This window comes from Alligator mississippiensis, chromosome 16, assembly GCF_030867095.1.
Source record: "Alligator mississippiensis isolate rAllMis1 chromosome 16, rAllMis1, whole genome shotgun sequence".
Taxonomy (NCBI): Eukaryota; Metazoa; Chordata; order Crocodylia; family Alligatoridae; genus Alligator; species Alligator mississippiensis.
In genome coordinates, this window is record NC_081839.1 from 31,303,719 (window position 1) to 31,327,085 (window position 23,367).

At 43.6% G+C, this 23,367-nt stretch overlaps 1 protein-coding gene across 1 annotated transcript; it reads right to left on the reverse strand.

Moving 5' to 3' along the window:
* Positions 1 to 577: 577 nt before the first annotated feature.
* POU2AF1 (POU class 2 homeobox associating factor 1) lies at positions 578 to 21,330 on the reverse strand. Its single transcript, XM_006271352.4, has 5 exons — positions 21,069 to 21,330; positions 6,620 to 6,747; positions 5,224 to 5,266; positions 4,855 to 5,126; positions 578 to 2,961 (listed from the first exon to the last, which is right to left on the reverse strand). The coding sequence occupies exons 1-5, from the start codon at positions 21,082 to 21,084 to the stop codon at positions 2,650 to 2,652; spliced, it is 771 nt and encodes a 256-aa protein (XP_006271414.1). The 5' UTR covers positions 21,085 to 21,330; the 3' UTR covers positions 578 to 2,649.
* Positions 21,331 to 23,367: the final 2,037 nt, after the last annotated feature.

A 23,367-nucleotide genomic window follows, 5' to 3' on the forward strand; every position in this document is an offset into this window, starting at 1 on the left:
CATCGCACAGCTTCACGATGGAGCTTCAGCTGCACCAGCAGAGTTTGGCCTGATCCTGCCAATGAACGATCATGCCAATCTTTTCTGTCTTCCCTAGGAGGTGAGGATCTAGCAGGTAGATAAACCACTGGACTGGAGGTCAGCAGACCTCTCAGCTTTATTCCACCCAGATGCTTGACTTGTCTATCTTCTCCATTGAGAGTTCAGGCCCTTCAAGACAGGAGGCATCTCCTGCTATGTGTTTGTAAAGAGGCTGGGGTGACATGCCCCACACTCACTGAAAGCCTGTAGGCACTACAGGGATAGAGATAACAGGCATCATGAAACACACATGAACAGAGGCATGACTTGCAAGAGTAAGGACTACTCCAGAGAGCCAGGTTTTGAGACCACTTTCAGGTCTTGGCATCCATGTTCAGTGTACATTATATTTCAAAAATCAGTGCAAAGCCAAATCACTAATCTCTGTTTATATTTCTGCAAATATGCTATCAAGCTAACATTATTGATTTCAGACCAGTGTGGTTATAGTGTGCCAAATGCCACAGCTAGGAAAAGAAAACACTCTAGGCATAGAAAAGTTACTGTAGATCTTTATTGAGATTTTTTTTCTTTTTTTTTTTTTCATTTAACAGAACAACCCAGAAAGAAATTCACAGACAACACATCATCACTGTGTACACACCAGGGGATTTTACATACAAGAAACTCAAAGAAGGTTAACACAAATTGGAGCAACCTCAGGTCTGATTCACAACTGTGCCACCCCAGTCCTAGACCAGGATAACTTGGCTGTCTTTGCAAACCTGGAGTAAACAGTGGTGAACCAAGCCTCTGCTAGTTAATTTCTTTGCTGGGTTTTTCTGCAAATTTAAGCCACTAATATCATCAATAAGCCAAAATGACTGCAGTTTTCAGACAACTTTATGATCGCTGATATGATCTGATGCTTAAATCCTTTAGATTTGCCAATAGTTAATTTTGAAACCTGCTTTGAAATTCTTATGGACTTTCAACCTCATCCTGTAGTCCTTACTCAGGCAAAATCTGAGATGCCATTTGAAATATTGCCTGGGTAAGAAATGGAGCACTGGACACCAGGTCATGACAGTGTGAGGGAGCAGCCCTTTGAATAAATTCAGTCAAAAATGTTCTTCCAAATATAGAATCATCTGAAGATCCTGGGCTTTGTGAAGCAGAAAAACCCAGAGAAATTGTGTTCATCAGCTGGGACTCCCTTGGAAATCCAAGAAACAATTAGCAAATGCTAAAAGAGATACAGCCTCCTGCAAGGATCTTGGTCCGTGGCATGGTACTATTGAACACCAATAATGATCTTTACAATTGCATTACAGAGGGAAGTACATGCTGCTCGCTTTCCAGGGAAGAAAAATAAACCAGCATGATGGTGCTGTTCAGGCCCATGACTTTAAAAGACTCTCTAATACTAGGAATATTGATAAGATACATTAGAGGCCTCAACAGCTCTGGTATTTAACATGGCCCATCCCCAGTTTCAGGGGATGTTGTATCATACATCATGATAATATATCATCATTCCAATGGCTAAGGCTCAGGAGTAAGAGAAAGAACTGCAGTGCTGCCAGCTGCCTGCATTGCCACCCACCTGCACTTTGTTGAGATACCAAGCGCCTGGTTTTAGCAGGTCATTTATTTCCACGACCTTCTGTCATGGAGCTGCACCTTGCAGAACTCCCCTTGACCGGTATGGGCCCAGGGTCTGTTCTGTGTGCCACTGCAGGAGAGCCGTGCACTAATGTTATGGGGAAACATTTCACATGGAAATACTTCACTGCTGTTTAACAGCTCTGGGCTGATTCTGCAGCTCTGGGTCAAGAGGTGTCTGAGAATTTGGTCACCATGTTCAGTGAATGAAATCAGGATGCAAGTGCCCAGTTCTTTGGGGGCAGCTCTGTAACAATACAGAGCACCGGCTGCATCTCAGCACAGGCCCGTGTCTCAGCGGTTCTGTTTCTGATATCAGCCTTTTGCTTGGCTACCAAGCTGTGCTTACACAGGAGCGGAACTATTCCTAAATGTAGAACGAATATTTTCCAAAGGCTGTCTAATTACAAGGATATGTCATTTCAGGCCCAGCACTGTCACTGACCTTTTCTGAAACAACTTAACGGTGGCAGTGGAGTTGGTGGAGTGAACAAAGCAAAGATAGATCTACGTAATATTTAGGCAGAGCTCTAGAAAATAGACCCGCAAATTAAACCTGCTAATACTTTTGTAGGCAAATCTGTCTTACCACACGCTACAAAAGGGGACTACAGCATTAGCAAATGTGCTACCAAAACACCTGTGTCAGTTTGAGACCACCCTGCACATCCCAGGATGAAATTCACCCCGTGTTGACAGTCAACGCCAAATCTATGTACCCGATTTGGAAGCATTAATATGGTAAGCACATTAATGATGCGTAAGCCTCATCCTCCGCATACAGAGGAATTTCACTGCAAGTTCAATTTTCATACCAAGGGAACAGTAATGGGGAATGCCAGGAACATCTTAAGAAGAAACAAAATGGCCCAAAGCTACTTTTCTTCTACGCTCAAAACTTGTGTTGCAAGTTGGAGTTTTGGGTGAGCAAGGAAAGCAGCATCAGGCCCCAAATGCATGACTTTAAAGCCCTTCGACAGAGAGAGTGTTATTTAAAACGTACGTATCGTTGTCGTCATCTTCTAGCAGCAGCTTTTCAATGGGCAGTGTGTTGATCACTCTTCTCGCGTCCTCCAGTTCCTGTGGGGCTGGCTCTGGGATGGAGATGGGAAGTGGGACAAACTGCGGCCCAGGAAGCGTGGAGGAAGCTGGCTGATACTGCAGGGTTGATGCCGGTAATGCCGAGATGGGCTGCGGCCACGGGAAATAGGTCAGAGGTGCTTGTTGGTCTGTCACCTCCAGCTGAGGCACCACAGCTGGAGTAGTGCTTCTGGGCTGTTACGTACAAAAGAGATCAGAGTAAGAGCTTCTCAGTCTTGCTGCCAGCGCTCCTTTCCCTGTCTTTGTGTAGGTGCACATGGAGATGAGAATGGGAGATGCAACCCTTTTAAAAACCCATCTACCAGGAAGCCACAACAGGTGGGATCACACCCTGCTGAATGCACTTGTGCAAACTGTGCTCCCACCATCTTTCTATCCTCCTTTCCACCTCAATTCTTGCGAGCTTACAAGGCTATCAGTTCAAGATTAGGACAGGCTGCCTGTTTGACAGTGCCCTATTAGCATGTGAGTGTATGAATAGGATGTGCCAAGTAGGCAACCGAGGGCATATCTACATGTGTGCTTTAATGCATGTTAGCCTATGTTAATGTGCATCAAAGCATCACCCCCCAAAAAGTGCTCTTTAGCTAATGCACATTAAAATAAGCCAATACGCATCTTTCCAGTACCCCACAATGCAGGTACTAGATTTAATGCGCATTACCTAAGGCACATTAATTGAATGTGTAGACGCGCCCAGAATGCTGAACACAGCTTGTCCTTCTCTAGGTTAAGCAGTCATGGTCAGCATCATGTCAACTAACTCCTAAACACAGTTAAGCTTAACTCGGTTTACTAGGGAAGACACAATCCCTCTGGTAATAAAGCCCAGGAGATGCTGAATTTTTCAGTTCAGTGGCTGAACTGCAAAATGGTGGGAGAAGTGGGTGGGAGAAGGGAGGATCAGTTTGTGACAATCCAGACAAAACTTTATCTCCTTTTTCAGAAAGGCAAGCATTTCATTTTGCTTCAACCAGGAATCAGACTCCAATTCACAAATTACATTGGCCCTGAACACAAAAGCTATGTTTTTCGAAGAGTTCACAGGAAAAGTTTTGCCTGGTCTCACAGAATGGTTTTATTTTATTTGTTTTAAAGAAAAAGGCAACAGTCATTTAAAATATCCTAATGAACAATAAAGATTGAAGCACTAGCTGAACACTCAGTCCAGACGTTCAAGTGCAATTCTGCCCTATGGGACTGTCCAGACAACAGAGCCCATTGTGTATTTGATATCTGATATTCTATGCATCTGAACAGGAGATGATAATTTATGGTTCGTTTTAATTGTACCTGCTTGTGCTCCATGAATCAAAGCCATAGGAATCCCCATTAAGCTAGATCTGATAGCAACAGAACTTTATTTCTTACCATTATTTTTTTCCCACTGCAAACAATATTCTCCTAAGATAAAAATTGCTTAGGGGCTGGATCCAGCTCCTGGTGAAATCAATGGCAATCACACTATTGACTTCAATGGCAGCTGGCTGGATAAGGCCTTGAGAGAACAATGCAGCATGGCTCGTGAGTTAATTAGGTGGTAAGTGCTGGAGGCTTTGTGGGAGCTTGGAAAATGACAGCTTTGTTGAGAAAATTGGATACTGTCCGACTTCAACACAGTCACTTTTTTTCATCCCTTTCAAACCATAATGATTCTCAGAACAATCCCTCTTAATTTCAAGGGTCAAGCAGAGAGGGAATCAGGACATAACTTCACATTAGACAAAATACCGACTGGAAGTTGTAGTTCACATAGAGAACCACATGGGAGATTCAGACCATGAAAAGATAGTTACCGTGACAGTTGCACTGAGAGTGCATTCTCCCTCTGAACTATCCTCCCTACAAATTTACTTCTGGCAAAAGAAAACGGGTCTGATTTTCCAGTGCCACTTCTGAAACTTTTACTGCAGAAACAACTCTTGGTAATCTATGGGAACGCGGCATGGGTGCAAAGCCACCCAAGTAATAAAGATAAATTTAGATATCGATTAAATCAGGGGCTTCTCACACTGTTTATGGGAAACTATTTTGGCTTTTGTTCGCTCCTAGGCATCTTCAGCTTACCGCAAAGTTGGTGATCAGGGGCTGAGAGGCGTAAGTCAGAACTGAAGATGGTCCAACGAGTGTGTAACTGGGGCACATTGGCTGAACATACATGTCTGCTGTATATGGGCAGCTGACTGCTTCGTGTGACACGTAATCTGGGTAAGTTGTCCACTGAGTTAAGGGCTGGAGGGATGCAGGAGAAGGCTGGGAGAGCCAACCAGAACACAATGCCCCTTCCTCAGTAATTGGCAAAGCAGAGGCTGTGACATCCATGTCGATGCAAGGCTGGCCTGTAAAAAAAGATTAGAATTGTTCAAAACATCAGCCAAAAGCCTGGCTTGAAAATCAGCTGATAAGCAAATGGAAAGAAATGTTTGGAAGCATTACCAATGGGTGAATAGGATGGTAGCGGCTGATGGGGCAAAACCACCTGGAAAACAGAGAAGAACATTTAGATAGCAGTTATTGCTGTAACAGTTCAACCCAATCTCTCCTGAGAAACATTTGCCCAAGCCTGAAGTATCAATACAATAAATTCATTCCCATTCAATGCTTCATTGCACCTGCTTGGCTCAGCATACCAGTTGTGCATTAGCCAAATAAATATGAGAACAAACACTGGCAACTGCTCCAGGGTGAAGCACAACCTCGTACAGAGGCCAAGCGCAAGATCTGTGGCACTGAGGTTTGCTGTGCTGCTCTGTTCCACAAAAGGAGTTTCATTTTCAGTGAAGAGCCAGTCAAAGTGTTTTCTTTTGGAAGAATTAATGCACTTAACCTAAGGCTAAAGAAGGAGTAGCTAGAGAACTGTCTTTCTAATGGTTTTAGTAGCTTTAAAAATTGTCGTGCTTCACTTGGATGTTTCCTACAGAGCAGAAGATGTCTGGTACCTGTTTTACTTCATAACAGGTAGAAGTTTCTGCCAACTGTAGAGCAGGAAAACATACTCGTACTTATTGGATGGACTGAAGCCAGAGGCTGGTATGCATGCAAGAAATTTTGCATGCATTTTAAGATGGTATTTTAAGATTGTATTTTCAAAAGAGCCTGAGAAGATCCTTCTCTTTGGAAGGATCAGGGGCCTATTATATCAGTGTACCTCACACTTATGAAAAGGGAACTCTGGACAGACACCTAACTTGGTGATGCGAGTACCAGCCTGTGCACCATCCACTTCCCAAGTTTTAGTCCCAGTTCTGACACTGCCTCTAGATACAAACTGCATGTGGGAAAATCACTTTGTCCTATCCATCAAGAGGCAGGATCCTGCAATGGACTGAATATGTCAACCTCAATTCAATCCCAGGAGAGTTGTTCAGGCCCTTACACTACTGAGCCAATAGATCAAAGATAATAATGTTTACTTAACTCCTGGGAGGTCACGAGGCCTAATTAATGAAAATAGGATAAAGAGGTTCAGTGTTTCACAGATTCATAGAAGTTTAGGGCTAGAAGGGACCTCATGAGATCATCAGGTCCAGACCCCTGCTCTGGGCAGGAAAGACTGTGGGGGTCAAATAACCCCAGAAAGGTGTGCGTCCAGGCTCCTTTTGAAGCTCTCCAGGGTAGGTGCCTGCACCACCCCCATTAGGAATCTATTCCAGAGTCCGGACACATGAATCGTGAAGAAGCTTTTCCTTATATTCAGTGTATGATGCAAAGACCTGTCTGATAGCTAAGAGTGGTCACCACAGACCCATTTAGCTCAGGCTGGGATCAAGGACTGAGCTCCCATCCAGGCAGAACGGAAGAATTTCCCGCTTGCGTCTCATTCCCCTCTTACCGTTGTCGCTGCAGTTGTGTTGGCATTGTGTAGGTTCCCACGCTTCCTCTTCAGGAGCTCCTTCACAGGCTCTTTGACGCGGACACCCTGATAGGGTCGGGGCTGCTGCTGCTGCTCTGAAGTGGAGGCTGAGAAATATATTGCAACGACATTTATATTTCTTTGCTTCTGTCTCAAATATCTTCACAAAACCAGCTCCACCTCGGAAAGCCCCAGTGCCATGCCCTCCCTTGCAGACTGCCCTCTTAACACGTTCCACTCCAGAGGGCCCTGCATCCTGCCCTGGGAATCAGTGCAACCTGCTGCCAGGGGAAGCCTCCAGACCTATGCCCGCTTCACAGTCATCAACCTTGGCTAATGGCTATCGCATCACATTGTTCCCCAGCAGCATGTGGCCAAAAGCTCGGGGATCGGTCCTCAGCATGGCACTCTGAGCAGAACACAGGATTGGGGTAGGTCTGAGAGCTAGGCCCAGGGATTCTTCCCCCCTCGAACAAGACTATGGGTATTGGGTTACATTGTGCATGGTGTATAGTGAACTGAATCTGTTAAACAAATAGGGATAGCAGTCTAGTCATTTAAAGAGCCAGGGAGGATGTGGTAACTCATGAAAAGTGATTACTATTACACAGCACAATTTGCCTGACCTTTCCATCAACGATAGCTGTAGAATTATGCTGTGTTCCTCCAGGGCATGGAGATGAACTATACATGTGAAACTGCATTATTTACATGTGCGTGCACATGCACGTGCACACGCAAGTCATCATATAAACATATATACATATAATAAACTTTATACTTATACATGTGAATCCATGTAGCATTTTATATATACAGATGTGTATAAAAGAACACATGTGTATAAAAGACGACTCTGACCCCTGTGTTGTAATGCATGGATAACACAACAGGTCGTTAGGTGTTTAGCACTGACCATAGTATAAAACTATCTTAGCACATAATTCATCCTAAGCATACACTCCAGTACTCTCTGAAATAGTGAACACTGTTCATGTTACCTTGAATGAAGTCCCCTTCATTTTTTAATGAAGTTTTGTTTATTGCTTGCCAGCAGGATTGGAAGGTGCTTAGCTTGAGTGTGAATTGTGGCAGCTAACTGCTTACCCAATCCACCTACTTTAACAGTGTTTTCTTTTGAACCTTCCCGCTTCTCAGAGTGCTCCTTTGATTTTTTCTTGCTCTGCAGCCTGGTATAACAATGGCAGATCAAAGGTTTAAACCAATAAACTGCAGAGATCCACTTGGAAAAGCTAATCTGGCAACCAGTGAAAAAGCCTATCACAAAGTCTTGTGACATTTTGAATCAGAGGAAAGTACAGTACTTAAGTACTTGATATTATTGAGCCTTATCAGGCTATAATTTCAGGGCAATTAATGGCACAAGGAGGCTGCATTTTATGAAAACTCAGGAAGCTATGGTATTTATAAAACCACTGATATCAAGATGTGAGCTGCCGCACTTCCAAGGAACCCTGGTTTGTAAATATACCAGCTGATAAATTCCCTTTCTAAAGATTCTGACTGACTTCTATATTTGAGTATAACTGAATATACTTGAGTCCATATCAAATATTTAATTTAAAATATAATTCAACCCAGACAATGTTTATTTAAAGATACAACATATTCTTCATGGGATAAAACAAACTGATTTATGTTTATTCTGCTTCTCTCTTGTCTATACATGTTGTTAAAGTAATAGTCAGATATTTTAATTATTTTAATATTTATTACAGAATTTTCAAATGCAGCAGAAATATCTGGACAGGCTATCATTGTTCTTCTGTTTTAAGATATAAAACATAGGTCCCAGAAGGTTTTAAAGGTTTAATACTTTGCCTTCCCTCCCTCTACCTCCTGATCTCTTTCCAGATGGAATTCTCCCCAATCCAGAGGGTGTGTGTGCTACCAACACCCTCACAATAAGGCTCAAATGAGACTTAAGCAAGACAGAGGCCTGGTGGGGACTTGATGTCCGGGGGTTCTGGAAAAGTGAATTTGGTGAACACTACTGAAATATGTGCCAGTCAGCCCATGTACAATTTACATTCTGGAACACTGCTGCACAAGAGCATCTAGTTAGTAATTGCTTGCAAAAATTAAAAATAAAGGGGGAAGCCGAAACACTGCTGATTTGCTGTGAAAATCAAACTTGCCTAAAACCTTGTTATAATGACAATACAACCACTGAAATGCAGTCAGGTTGTTGCCTGTGCAAATCAACCCTTCACTTTAATCAGCGTTTCATGGGTTTCTTTGTTTCCACTGAAGAACATGATATGAATAAAGCTGAATTCCTCTACATGTATGTAGGGGTTTAGGTTGTAGCCATGTTGGTCTAAGGACATAGGCAGACAAGGTTCCTTGGGTGAATTTGATATCTTTTATTAGACCAACCCAAATTGGGTGGTTGGTCTAATAAAAGATATCTACATGTATGTGGCTCTTGGGCCACATTCTCAGCTAGCAAAACCTGATGTAGCTTCAACCGAAGCCAGAGCAGCTATGCCAATTTCCACCAGAAAAGAATTTGGCCCCTAAAAGCCATGCTGGTTTTACCTGTAGTTTGTATATAGAGAGTCAGAGAGAGGCCCAGATCCTCTGTTCGTGTAAGTTCCACTGATTTCCAGGGACTTTCCATGATGCACACTCCCAAGTGGATTCATTAATATTGAAACAAACCATCCATGGACTAATGCAGTCTCTCTACCCGTTAATAGCAAGTTGTTGGTACCCCAGTGCTACGTTGCTCCTAAACGGTTGTCGCTGATGCTGAATGCATAGTACAGAGATTGTTACCAGAGGAAATGTTGCTATTAAGAGGTTGTTGCTGCAAGTGAGCATTGACTTAACAGGAAAGGGACTGGCATGTTATGGGCAGGACATGAGTGCTTCTTGATCTTAAAATGTAAGAAGTGCCTCAAACATTTGGCTGTTGCAAAGCTGCCTCAAGAATGACACTGAAAGTTAAATTCCAAGCATTTCTTTTCTCCCCCCAAAAAGAGCAACTAAACTCATGTCAGAGACCTGGACAAGCCTGGGACCTTCCCTTCTGTTTACCCTCCCCCTAACTCATAAATAGATTGCAGCTTCGGCAAGGAAATCTCATCCAAGTGCTGCATTTCAGTGGGAAGGGCTAGCTGCTGCGTCCAAATTCATTTAATCATAACATGTTGAAAGGCTCTTGTAAATAGTGGCGGTACCAGATACCATTCCAAAGAGGGGTTTAAAATGTTCTCCTCCTCCTTTCCCCAAGAAGAGGTTCTGCACCAGGAAGCTGTTGTGCAGCCATGTCGGAGGTGAATTTGCAGTCGTTGCAATTGCTGTTGTACAGACGTGTCCCGATCAAGGAGCCAGGCCCCACCACGGGACCATAGAATCAATAAGAAAACGTTTCCCGCCCCAGAAACATCACAACTAATCTCCCAGTATCAACAACTTGGAGACTGATTATAGTGAATGGAGGGAATGATGATCACTATGCTTTCCCTAGTGTATTAGGTTTATTTGCATTTCAAAATGATTTAATTTATAAATTTCCTGAACCTTTTGAATGGCCATATTCTCCTCCCATTATTACGCTGCATGTCACCCTGTGAGAGTTCTGCCCTTGACTGCAGCTGAGCAGGGACTGAGCATTGCCTTGTGCTCTGAGTAATCCCACTGATTTCAGAAGTCTCCATTGCAGATTAGTGCACTGCTCACTTTAAGTAAAGGGGGCAGTACCAGGCCCCAACTTTGTGGGGAAAACAAGGAGCCACTTACTGTAAAGGCTGATAAATATACCGATTCAGAGCTTCCTGTTTTAGCAGAATAACCAGAAAACCTGAACAAATGTGACAAAGACTGCAGAAAGTATTTCGGTTCCCCCAGAGCTGACCTCCAAAAATAAAAATAAAGCTGGTGCAGCTGCTTTTTGACTGCTTGGGGGCACATGGTGTCTGAGCCTTACAGAAGAGTGTCAGAAAAAATAATTCCCTGCTTTGGTGTCGGGCAAAGCAAAGAAAAAGGATGGTTAAAAATCAAAAACAACCTGAGGAAAGGTGATGTTGTACAAAGTCAGGTACTTTTCTCACTTAAACAAGCATGGGCATGGCGTTCCTCAGCTTCGGGTGCAAGATTTGTTTAAAAAATAAAGGAGCTCTGGCTCCACACTCTTCAAAGGAGGCTTCTCGGAGATTGACTGTGTTAGGTGCTGTGTGGGCACAAAGATGCATGTGAACATATTCAAGAAAAATAAATAAAAAAGCTTAGCAAAACTGAGAAGAGGAATGCAAACAAATGGCCCAGATTCATTTACACTGTTTCAGCGCCTTGACAGGGCTCCCACAATGCAAAACAGCTATAAATCTTGCTTCCCGAGCTTTTAACCCAGGTTTGCTGCTGTTTTTAGCAGTCAAAACAGTACAAATATCTGCGGGTCTAATCCAGAGTCCATCACAGCCAGAGGGAATGTTAGCAAGATTTCTGCATGTCAATACACTTCAGGTCATTACTGCTCTGGTGAGCCTGCCTTTTCTTACGCCAGCAGAAGCAAACCTCCAGGGGTTTGTTTGGCAATGTCATCGCTCATCATTTTGTGGAACATTTGGCACTAACCCTGGCAAACACCCAGCTCAGAGAACTATCCCGAGAATGCTGAGCTATCGCTCAAACAGTGGATGGAGATTACTGCAGGCTCAGCCCACGAGAACTGGGGACAAACAGGCTAGAGACAAAGACAAAGACAAAAAAGTCAATATCGTTTCACTCCCTCCCAGGCCAGGCCCTAACGGAATAAGAGGGAGTACTTGGGGATTAAGTTGACTGAAGACATGGTGGGTCCTTCCACCAGCAGCAGCAGGTTTTGGATTAGGTCCCTACTGAAGACTATTATGATCTAAGACTAATCAAGGTTGACACATTTCACTTTTTTCCACTTCTTCCCTTCTTGCACTTATTCTTGGGGAAAAAATCAGACTGGCCTTGCTGGCACTGAAGCCAGTGTAAGTGTTGGCAATGAAGTCAGTGGGAATCTTGCCATTCACTTTGCTGGGAGCAGGCCCAAAGCCTGGATCATGGGTTTATAAGAGACTTGAGAACACACTGTACTAGATACCTTGGCAAAGAGGAGAGAAAAACTGAGCAGATTAATGGCTCCAGCAGTGATTCTGTATATTTTAGTCTTCAATTCCTTTTGTCTCCCTGTGCTGAGGAGTATTTATTTGAGGTATTTGTATAGCTCCGAGCACAACATTATCAAACTGCTGACTGAGAAGTTATAATACTTTGCTCAAAGATTTGCCGGCACCTGATTCTCTGTGTGGGGTTTTTCCCGTGGAGCCTTTTTAGGAGCTTTCCTTCTTAATAATCAACCCCAACATGCTAATATGCATGCTGATGCTTTTAAACTGGCACTGAGACTGTGATTTTCTTAAAATACTTTTTCATAAGACTTAAAACCAAACTCCTGTACCACTCAGTTTCCAGCATTCCAGCTATAATTATTGCTAAGGTGAGAAGTGAATAAGAACAGCTATCTGAAAATTGTACGGCCCAAGGCAGAAAAAAGATTCAGATCACTGAATGCCCTCACTGCCCTGCATGCATATATGACGCATGGACCAAACCTCTGTCCTTTCAGACTGGTTTCCCATCATGGCAATTTTCACTTTGAAATACCTTGCTGATCTGTAAGGGTTTTTGCATGCCTGGCTGCCTACAACAGCAAGTGACACACTTCTCAGAGTTTCAGAAGATTTAGTGTTTCTTTACATGACAAGCTTATCAATTTATCAGCACAACTAGTGTAAATATTTTTTTCCTTTCCGGTTACCTCTCCAATATAATAAAAAAGACTACAGAAAAAATACAATGGAAATCTTTTCTTATTTGTACTAACAGAGAAAAGCAAACAGTTAAGTGACTAACAAAAAAGATCCAGGCTTTCAATTAACAAACCAATCTGAGTTTTTTGGCTCCAGTCTTGAAAATTGAATTGTACAAAGCAACTGCTGACACCTTTGTCAGGCACAGAGAGCGCTAGGTTTGTTTTTTGTTTTTTTAAAGAAAAGAAAAGAAAATGCACTAAGCTATGTATATACAAGCACTGGTTCTAAATCACAGCCTGCTTACAGTAAGGTACTGATGTCAGTTCAGCAGTAGTTAGATAACACTATACATCTTGTATCATCCTTGTTCGCATCTTTGCTTTACATTGGCTTTGGAGAGTCAATCCCTTTCAGAGGTCTTTAAATATTTTTATATTGATTATTCAAACTAGCAATGCTATTTTCAGACAGTTGCAGTTTTGGGGTTAGCAGGTGATGGAAAGGGTTCAGCATGTGGTACAGACATCTGTGACAGTCAACATGATTCTTTTTGCGCTCCTGATATTCTGTGATCCTTTCTGACAAAGCCCTGCAGACCTCAGTGAAAAACATCTAACGCTGATGAAATACACTTCTTACAGCCCATACAGGCCACTCCGGGAAGTATATTTACTCTGATTCCCTCTTCCCTTATAGTGGCTTCATTGGCCATGGCATGCCTCAGCTCCTTCTGCCTTATAATCTGAGCAGTCCAGAGATGGAATATCCTAAAAAGCCTACCCACACCCTAAAAAGCCTACCCACATGCCTACACCATGAGTTGGGGACCAGGATTTAGTCCTGTGTTGTATTGGTACCAACCTCCCCTTTTAAGACTGAACCTATTTAACAATTTCTTTGCCTCCATTTTCCTGAGCAGGGACCGGGTCACCACCCCCCCACCCCACTGGGACCTCCGCAGGCCCCAGGGGAGGTGCACCCAGGCCCAGGGTCAGTGAGGATCTAGTCGGGGAACTTCTGGAGGGACTGGATGTATTTAAATCAGCTAGTCCGGACGATCTCCACCCCAGAGCGCTGAGGGAATTGGCAGAGGTCATTGCGAGACCCCTGGCACGGCTTTACGAGCACTCGTGGCGCTCTGATGTGGTGCCAGAGGACTGGAAAAGGGCCAATGTGGTTCCCATTTTCAAAAAAGGGAGGAAGGAGGACCCAGGAAACTATAGGTCAGTCAGTCTTACCTTGGTCCTGGGTAAGCTTTTTGAGAGAGTTATCCTAGCACATGTCCACAAGGGGCAGCCGGGGGGACTATGCTCAGGGACAACCACCACGGGTTCATTCGAGGCAGGTCTTGTCAAGCCAACCTGGTGGCCTTCTACGACCAGGTCACAAAATCGTTAGACGCAGGGGTAGCAGTGGACGTAGTCTTTCTGGACTTTAGGAAGGCCTTCGACACCGTCTCTCACCCCATTCTCATTAAAAACTAGGGGACTGTGGCGTCGACACCTACACAGTCAAATGGGTCGCTAGTTGGCTGGAGGGCCAGACCCAGACAGTGGTGGTGGACGGGACCTATTCGACCTGGAGGGATGTGGGCACTGGGGTCCCCCAGGGCTCGGTCCTTGGACCTGCACTATTCACCATCTTCATCAGCAACTTGGACAAGGGGGTAAAAAGCACCCTGTTCAAATTTGCAGATGACACTAAGATGTGGGGGGATGTGGGCACGCTAGAAGGGAGGAATAGGCTGCAATCGGACCTAGACAGATTACAGGGGTGGGCGGATGAGAACAGGATGGGTTTCAACACTGACAAGCTCAGGCTACTGCACCTGGGGAGGAAGAACCAGCAGCATGCCTACAGGCTGGGGAACTCCCTTCTCATCAGTGCAGAGGCAGAAAAGGATCTTGGAGTCATTACTGATGCCACAATGAACATGGGCCGACAGTGTGTGGACGCGGTCGGGAAGGCCAACCACACCTTGTCGTGCATCCACAGATGCATCTCGAGCAGGTCCAAAGAGGTGATCCTCCCCCTCTATGCGACACTGGTCAGGCCACCAGTTCTGGGTGCTGCACTTCAGGAGGGATGCGGACAGCATGGAGAGGGTCCAGAGGAGGCCACTCGCATGGTCAGGGGCAGCAGGGCAGGCTCTACAAGGAGAGGCTACGGGACCTGAACCTGTTCAGCCTCCACAAGAGAAGGCTGAGGGGGGGACCTAGTGGCCGTTTACAAACTAGTCAGGGGGGACCAGCAAGCATTGGGGGAGTCCCTGTCCCCCGAGCACTCCCAGGAGCGACAAGAAATACTGGTCACAAGCTGGCAGAGGGTTGGTTCAGACTAGACATCAGGAAGCGCTACTTCACAGTCAGGGCAGCTAGGACCTGGAACCAACTTCCAAGAGAAGTAGTGCTGGCTCCTACCCTGGGGGTCTTTAAGAGGAGGCTGGATGAACACCTTGCTGGGGTCGTTTGACCTCAGTACTCTTTCCTGCCGTGGCAGGGGGTCGAACTTGATGATTTCATAGATATTAGGGCTGGAAGGGACCTTGGAAGATCACCGAGTCCAGCCCCCCTCATCAAGTCCAGCCCCCGAAATGATCTGCTCAGGTCCCTTCTGACCCAACAAACTATGAAACTAAGAACCAGGATAATAGTCACTGGGCAAGCCTACATGTGAAATGAGTGTGACGGAATAAACTCCAGTGCAGTTTGGGACGGAGTTTATTGCTCCCAGGTGCAGCGTTTACATATGTGCCCGGGACTGCAGCACATTGAGCTGGGGCAGCACAGCCCCAGATGACAGAGGGCCCCGGGGATTAGCCTGCCAGCCCGGGCTGCTCCAACCCAGCTCAATGTGCTGTGGAGGGGCTGGCTGGGGCACAAGGGTGGATCAGTGCGGGGCTAGCCAGCAGGCAGCCCTGCACTGAAGCACCCGTGTACCCCAGCCAGCCATGCCAGCATCAACATGTTCAGTGCAGCAGAGTTAATAACTCCACCATAGAGTAGTACTTGTGTCTGGCAGTACTATAACTCCATCCTAATAGCACCTCATGGGCAGACAGTGACATTTTACTGTGAAGCTAATTTGTCAAGTCCTCAGTAAATGTCTCATGTAAGCACGCCCACCGGTTTCAGACCCAGACCAAAACCACATGCTCTGATGGAGCTGGAGGCAGATTACTAACTGACCTGGCTAATGTCCCACTAGACAACAGAGGATATCAAGCATGAATATTCTCTCTTCATTGCGCTTAAGTGACAGAACTTCACAGAAGAGAATTATCCATTGATTTACCACTCTGTCAATAGGTTGTCTGGCTGACATGGACATGCCTGTTTCTCTTGGAATGCTGTGATAACATGACTCAGAGACACATCTCTGCATGTTATAGCCTGTTCACAAGAGCAAACACGCAGCAGCTTCTGTGTATCGGCCACATTCTCGATTTCCCATGAAGCATTACAGTTATTATTATAAGTAATGCTGACAATTAGAGCTGGCTAGGAGTGGATTATGGCATGTATTGTTGGTCACAATAGGGTTGGGTATTTCAATAAACATTTAGTTAACTGCAAAGCGCTAAGCAAACATCTGAGCAGAGTGTTTGCTCTACAATTTAAAAAAAAAAAATTCACTTTGAGCAAAAGCTAAGGTACCAAAGTGCTGGTTCATTGCAAAACATGAGGAAATGAATGCTGGGCACTGTTGAGCCTAATTAACACTGCAAATCAATAAATCAAACATTGGACCTACCTCAAAGTGCATTTATTGATCATGTTTGATTGGGGTTGATTCCAATCTCTTGTCCATTGGAATGAATGAGCAGCAACCACTAAAGTCAGTGGAGTTACCCAAAGGTAAAGTAGCACAAGTGATAAAAGAATGATGCCCAATATCTTTATTGTGTTCATGCTTACACTGGTTTTGAATGACGTGATTAGTGGCATTGTAAGGAGCAGCTAGGAATAAACTTTGCCTTAGCTTATGCAGCTTCCGATCAGTCCTGTCTTCTGCTCCACCGTTTGAGCCCACTAACTACTCAGATTTGTGAGAATCCTGCTTTTTACAGGCCGTTCACCTCTAGTCCTGTGAGAAAGCTTTTGTCCAGTCTGTCTGATGGAAAACAAAGTGAAAGGCCTGGGCACCCATTCCAGTGATTACAAGGAGTTGATGCAGAGCCACAAAAGGGATCTTAGCTTTGCTTTTATACTGATGGACACTACACTTACAGGACTCTCTGATGAGACATAGGGACCCATGTGGAGTGTGTGCCAAAGACATCTGCTGCTTTCACTGCTGCAGAGAGCAGCTAGAGAACACCTGCAGACATTCAGGGTCTGATGCAGGGTCCACTGAAGCCAACAGGAGTCAGTAAAACATGTCCAGCTTTCAGAAACCCAAAACCCACATTATAGAGGAAACTGAGATCTGCTGATGAAAAGCGACTGGCCTGTGGGTCTCATCCCCCACCTCCTAATACCCATCAATAGCCCACAGTAGCGTTTCCATTTTAGTAGAACAAGCTTTTCACTTAATCACTAATGTGGTCATTCACAGAGCCTGACACCTGGGTTTTGCAACACCCATGTGCTTGATTCTTGCCCTATCCATATTTCCCAGAGTGTTTTTACCAAACCTGAGACTCACAAGATGCAACACATTGCAGTTTCAGCTTTCAGTCTTGTTATCTGATACTTTCAAAGGGTGTCTAAACCCTCAAATCTGTTGTTGTGTGCAGTAAAAGCTTCATGTGATTTTAAAATCATTTCAAAGGTGCCTAGAGAAATTAAGCCTGCAGCTCCCATTGAAATTCCACTGAATGTAGAGGCTTTTAGAGATTCTATTTTGCATGCCTAAGTGATTTAGGAGCCTGAGATTGATGGACTGCATTGGTTCCCACATCACATCAGTGCTTTTTAAAACTTTATCACCAAAACTTTGGAAAAAACTCACCCGTAAATCGAATAAGACATTAAAGCTATTCCCCCCAAAAAATCACCGAAAAAGAGGGAGCTGCATTTTCGCCACTCTGTGGCTGTTAATTCTGATCAAGTTAGAGCTATAACAAGGATTCTGGTCAATGGAATCAAACCCAATTCCTGCAAAAACATGGGAAACTCCTAACAGTCAACTGTATTCTACCGTGGGTGGGGATTCTTTCATGCTACACTGCACTTAGACTGCAAAAGTGAAGCACTGGGCCCCATGGTTGCAGAGGCGCGTACACCGTCTGTGCAAGGACTTCAAGGGCACCGCTACCCGTGAAGAAAGCACAGTTTGTGCAGAAGTCCTTGGAGGCTCAGGTCTTAGGCTGCGAGCTGGTTAGGGCAAGGATGAGTTTTCTGCAGTGCATCTATATAGCGATTAGCACAAAGGACTCCTGGCCTGACTGAAACCTCTGCTGTGGCAATAATAATAAACAGCAACCATGAGACAATTCCCTTCAAATCAGCTCACGTGTATTTAAATCTTGCGTCATTCTTGTGGCCCTCAATCCCTTCTTAGAGCTGGGAAACAAGAGGGGCTGGTACCGTTCCTGTTGTACTTCTTACTGTTCTCAAGTTCTTTTCCTTTTAGACTGTGTCTTTCCATCTCCCCTGTAAAACCCAAGGTGAGCTCTCAAATTCCATTCTTGGCATCTTCCCCCCAGCTACAGGGACTGAGCAAACATTGCTGGCTCTGACCTAGTGCTCTGACATTTCAGCACCATGGCCTTGACAGGACTTGCAAATCCACCCAGACAATTTTAATACAAGCGTGGCCTTTGCGTATTGCTTTGCTATCTAGCTCTCCGTCACTGTAGCTACATTTATTCTATTCAGGTCCTTATTCCATCCTCATCACTGAGGTAGGCAAGTTCCTGAAGTTGCATTTGGCATTTGGGTTTGAACAGATTTTCCTTAAGAGACTACTGGCAAAGGAATCCTACACAGGCAAGTGCCAGAATCCTGTTTACTTCCATTGGCATTTGGGTTCCTATCTCCCTTAGGTTAAATCCTGCTTAGTAGCCACATTAGCAGACAATTAACTCCTTAGGAAATAATGGCTGGGATTAAAGCTAGTTTTCCAGGGACATATATTTCCCCCTGTTCCTTTTCTGTGATTCTGCAATACATACATTTCATGATCACAGAACATAAGAGTAACTCATAAGAAGGCAATTTATCTGAAGAATGGAGACTGCCAAACACAACACCTGTCTATAAGAATGAGTCCTGAGTTATTAGCTTGGACAAGTTAATCATTTAGATAAATGGCAGTGCAGCACTGTGCATGTGGAAAGGAAGAGCGATCCCTGTGACATTCCAAGTTCGCATTTAGGGTAAGGCATCACCTGCTCTTCAAAATCACATGGAAGAGACAAACAGCTCCATCAAATTGATTATTATCTATCCACTTACAGCCTGTTTTACTGTTACATCTGAACAACTCACTGTCTCCTTCTTTTTATTTAAGCACCTCTGTCAGGCAGGGAAGTATTGTCCCCATTTCTCAGAGAGGAAACAAGGCCCAGAGAGATTAAGTGACTTATCCATGGGAGCACTGCAAGACTGTGGTACAGCAAGGAATGGATCTCAGATTTCCTGAACCCTAGCCTAGTTTCCTAACCACTTGAGGCTTCTTCCTCGCTCCAGAGAAAACTAAAGCAGTTAACTCCACTGAAACAGGAGGTGGTGAGCTTATTAAAAATCCACGATCTTCACTTCTAGAAAGTAACTATTACTTTAGATTTAAATAAAAAAGGGTAAACCATAGGTTTCTGCACCCTAATATGCACTTAGGCATATAATAAAATATCAGTAGCAAAAATTATCAATGCAAACCAGAATTCAGCTGGTCACCCACAACACTTATCTGGACTGGATAGAATTATAGCATGTCCATTGGCCACTTTATTGCTTGGTGTGAAAAGTTTTCCCTAGTTAGGGAAACCTATCAAGGTACTTGCTACTTCTCAAAATATCCAGGAAGTATTGCTATAATAATTAAGTCCAGGTTTGAAAAGTAACGAGGCGCTCTGGGGATGGAACTAGGGGAAGGTATTGCACAGAGGCTGCATTGTCTGCAGACTGTCAGTAGGAAGCACCCAACCCTTTGTATTGCAGTCATCTCCCCTGACCTAGGCCTGCAATTCCTGTTCACCTTTGAAAAAGTTATGTGCTCATCTAAATCACATACAGTAGCATTCGGTATGGCTGGTCATTCTGACTACCAAAGCCATCAAACCTTGAATACATGCCCTTCTTGTACCTAAAATCTAAGATGCACAGAAGCTAATCTTTTGCAATACATTTTTAAAACCCCAATTCCACACCAAATGCACCAAAGATTATTAAGATTGGGAAAGGTGAGAAGAAATAGATCGCTGAAGCGCTCCAATGTGCTGTCTAATATCTCTTTGCTACTTGATTTTGCAGCCCATGAAATAATTATAAAAATGAGCCCCCCTGCCCCCACTTCCCTCCAAAAAAATTCAAAGACAAAGGACAAATATTTACATTTGTGATCCAAAGAAAACATGCATAATTGTTGATTACCTCAAAATAATAGGTGTACATAAAACTGTTTTTTGTATAATCTTTGATCTATAACAGGATGGAAAAGAAGCTTCATTTTTATTCCACGTTAGTCAAATCACTGGAAAATATTTAAGAAATTAGTCCTTTCCACTCAGGTATGCTTTACTACCAGTTAAATGAATAGCATAGAGTACTGAGAGAGAGAGGATATCTTCATAGTTACAAAAACAAATACCACCTATAGAAATGTGCATGGTCAGAATAAAAGAAGGAAAAGAAAAGGAGCAAATTCTACCTGTATGAGAGCGATCACTAAATTTCCTGAGAAAAGTGCCGCCAAATGGCATGACATTATTTTTTTTAAACAAAGCCATTGATACAATTTTTATAATGATAATATGTTTACTTCCTGTTAACTCATAACTGTACTGCTTCGACTCCGGTTTATTCCTTACCTTTTTCAATAGGTTACTCTCTCTTTCAAGACTTGCAGTATGTAAGAAGATAAACAGAGTGGCTGGCAATACAGGCTATTTTTAATAAAAGGTAATAATTATAGACCAGCTCTTCAGCTTGTGGCAATCAGCCTAGTCCTATTGGCATCCTTCCGTTTTCCTACTGAGGATCTAGCCTTAAACATATGAGTATAATTTGCAAGTTGAGATATTGAAATAAATTGATAGTCCCCTGACTGGGTAATATAATTCATGGTAAAAAGTAGTGTTTACATAAACCAGATACAAAAATAAGATTTATCACAGGTTTCACTTTTAAAAGGAAAATTCTGTGGTAAATAACCACTATGATCTTTGATAGAATATCTTGTATCCTGTTACTGTTTTTATGAATCATAGTCTTCCATTTGATACAGAATGATTAATACCAACAAAGCAGTGATGCTGTCCTGTGTTACTATCCAAGCTGGAAAATTAGCATCACGTCTTAATATTTGTCTTTCTTAAGCTGTACATGTCTCAATAAGTGACTATGGTCTGATCTCCTGTGCTAGTCTGATGCTGACTTAGCAGCGGTATTCATATGGTCATTATCTTTCATTGCAGTTACGAAAAACAAAGGCAATCAGAACTCACTTACATTTTTGCCAGTGCATATTCTGTGGCAGGACGGAGTCTTTTCTCTTTGCAGAAGATGGGTTGGCTTTTTAATTGCTAAATGTGTTTTACTCCTGTACAAGGGATGTGATAACTGCCTGTCAGGATGTTTCTTTCAGCTTTTTAAAAGCCCTGAGTTCCCGCTGTGTGTGTGATGTCATCACATCCTCCAACCACAAGAGCTTTTATATTTTCCTTTACTCTGTGTTATTCTTCACCACATTATACAGATCCTCCAAGGCCAGGGGGTTCTGGAAGATATTATGCATAAGAGACACCATGGATCACCTAAACATTTTTTAAACAAACATGAAGACCCAGAACCAGCGGCCGATGGGCGTTTTCTCTGAGCGAGGTGTGCAAAACAAGGCCTGTGGGGTTCTACAGCAGGAAAACCTTTGAACAAGATTTGGATCTTCTCTTGGGTTTAAGATGTGCCTAACTGAGGCCGGACCTCAGCTAGTGTAAATCGACATGACTACTGGCCTCAGAGCTGCACCAGTTTACCCCTGGCGACAATCTGGCCCTTTCATGTTCAACACTTTTAAAACACAAGTATGAGCTCAGTGTTTTCTCCTGCCTTACGAGAATCTTCAGGTCCCTGGGGTCACTAAATATGAACTCATGAGGAAACACCTGTAAACACTTCAAGCCCCATTAAACGAAAATGTCCTCCATTTGAAAAAGAAAACCAGTTGAGTTTTTTTTCTGTTTTGTTTTCGTCAAAATGCTACAACATTTCCTATGAAAAACATGGCCACAGAAAAAAACTGAGGAGGTACGATTCCCTTTCTGAAGCCGCGTGGTGGAAGGAACACCGAGAGGGAGAGTTGGCACAGTCCTTTAAACAAACTTCCCAACGCATCCTTTTATCATAACTCTACTGCATGAATATTAATCAATCTTCCCTGCGCACACTGGAAACAGGTAGGTGTTATTCTCCCTCTCCTCGAGCTGAAGCTTGAAGGCATAGGGGACTCCTCAACACTGGACTTGAGGGTAAATTTCTGAAGACTGAGGAGCCAAACTTCTACTAAAGTGGCTGTCCAGTAGTGCTGCATGATAAATCAGTAGCAACCCAGAGCTTAGGGGGTCGAGACTTCCTGTTTTCAGACCTCCCATTCACTGCTCTAAATGACGTGGCCTCTGAAATTACATGTCGGAACCACATCCCTTGTTCTACAATAAACCAAATCAGACAGAAAAGAAACCTCATTTAAGATTTCATAGACTTTATAGGTTTCATAGACATTTGCGCTGGAAAGGACCTCATAAGATCATCGGGTCCAGCCTCCTGCCCAAGGGGCAGGAAGTCAACTAGGGTCAAAGGATCCCAGCAATATAAGCATCCAACTGATTCTTGAAAGTGTCCCGAGTAGGTGCTTGCACCACCTCTGGCGGCAGTCTGTTCCAGGCCTTGGGGGCTCGGACAGTAAAGAAGTTTTTACTTATGTTCAGCCTAAAATGGTCTTGCAGGAGTTTGTGACCGTTGGACCTTGTCGTCCCTGGGGGTGCTCTGATGAACAGGTGTTCCCCTAGATCCTGATGCATACCCCAGATGTACTTATAGGCTGCCACCAAGGGCCTGACCCCAGAAAGCAATGGATAGGTTCAATGGGAGGGGAGGATCATGTTCCTGCTTGTACCATTTTGCAATACATTAAATTTATTAAATAAGTCTTATTTATTGAATACATGTGAAAATGTAACAAATAAAGGGAATCAATCATGCACAGATTATGACATTAATAACACACTTCTATTATTTTTCAATTATTTTCTCTAAAGAAAATCAGAATGAAAGAAAACAAAGCCTATCTGCCAAGTGCGTTCCTCCTGTTCAGCAACAGGATCCACCACATTTGTTCTCAAACAACGTGGCATTATTAGCCACATTTTGCATAGCAATTTTCACTGCCAATTTGTGCAGTGTAATATCCTCTTTACTGTTAGAGCTTAGTAAGAGCAGGCACTTGGTTAACTAACACTTCATAGATGGGTAGGTGAGATAGGACCTGGTCTGGGGATCACTGTAGTCAGTGAAAGTCTTTCATTCATGCTAATGGGGTTTTAATTAGATACAGTTTCCCACGGTCTGTGAGGCCTCTACTCCACAAAAATGTGTGATATTTCTCCTTTAAAATTAATTGAATTTTGCATATCACCGTAGCACTCCTTTAATTTGTAATTTGTATTAACGTTTGGCCCGGTAATACCAGTAACTCCTCTCCTAACAAATGAGGCCCTTTCAAAACCAGGGCCTTATTGCAGATTCACAGAAA

What these genes read in the sequence shown, in the direction of transcription:
- POU2AF1 (XM_006271352.4), bottom strand. An exon ending in ACCATCCTATTCACCCATTG is followed by an intron (nt 5,127 to 5,223) that starts GTAATGCTTCCA and finishes CTTTTTTTACAG; the next exon opens with GCCAGCCTTGCATCGACATG. An exon ending in CCCTGATCACCAACTTTGCG is followed by an intron (nt 2,962 to 4,854) that starts GTAAGCTGAAGA and finishes TGTACGTAACAG; the next exon opens with CCCAGAAGCACTACTCCAGC.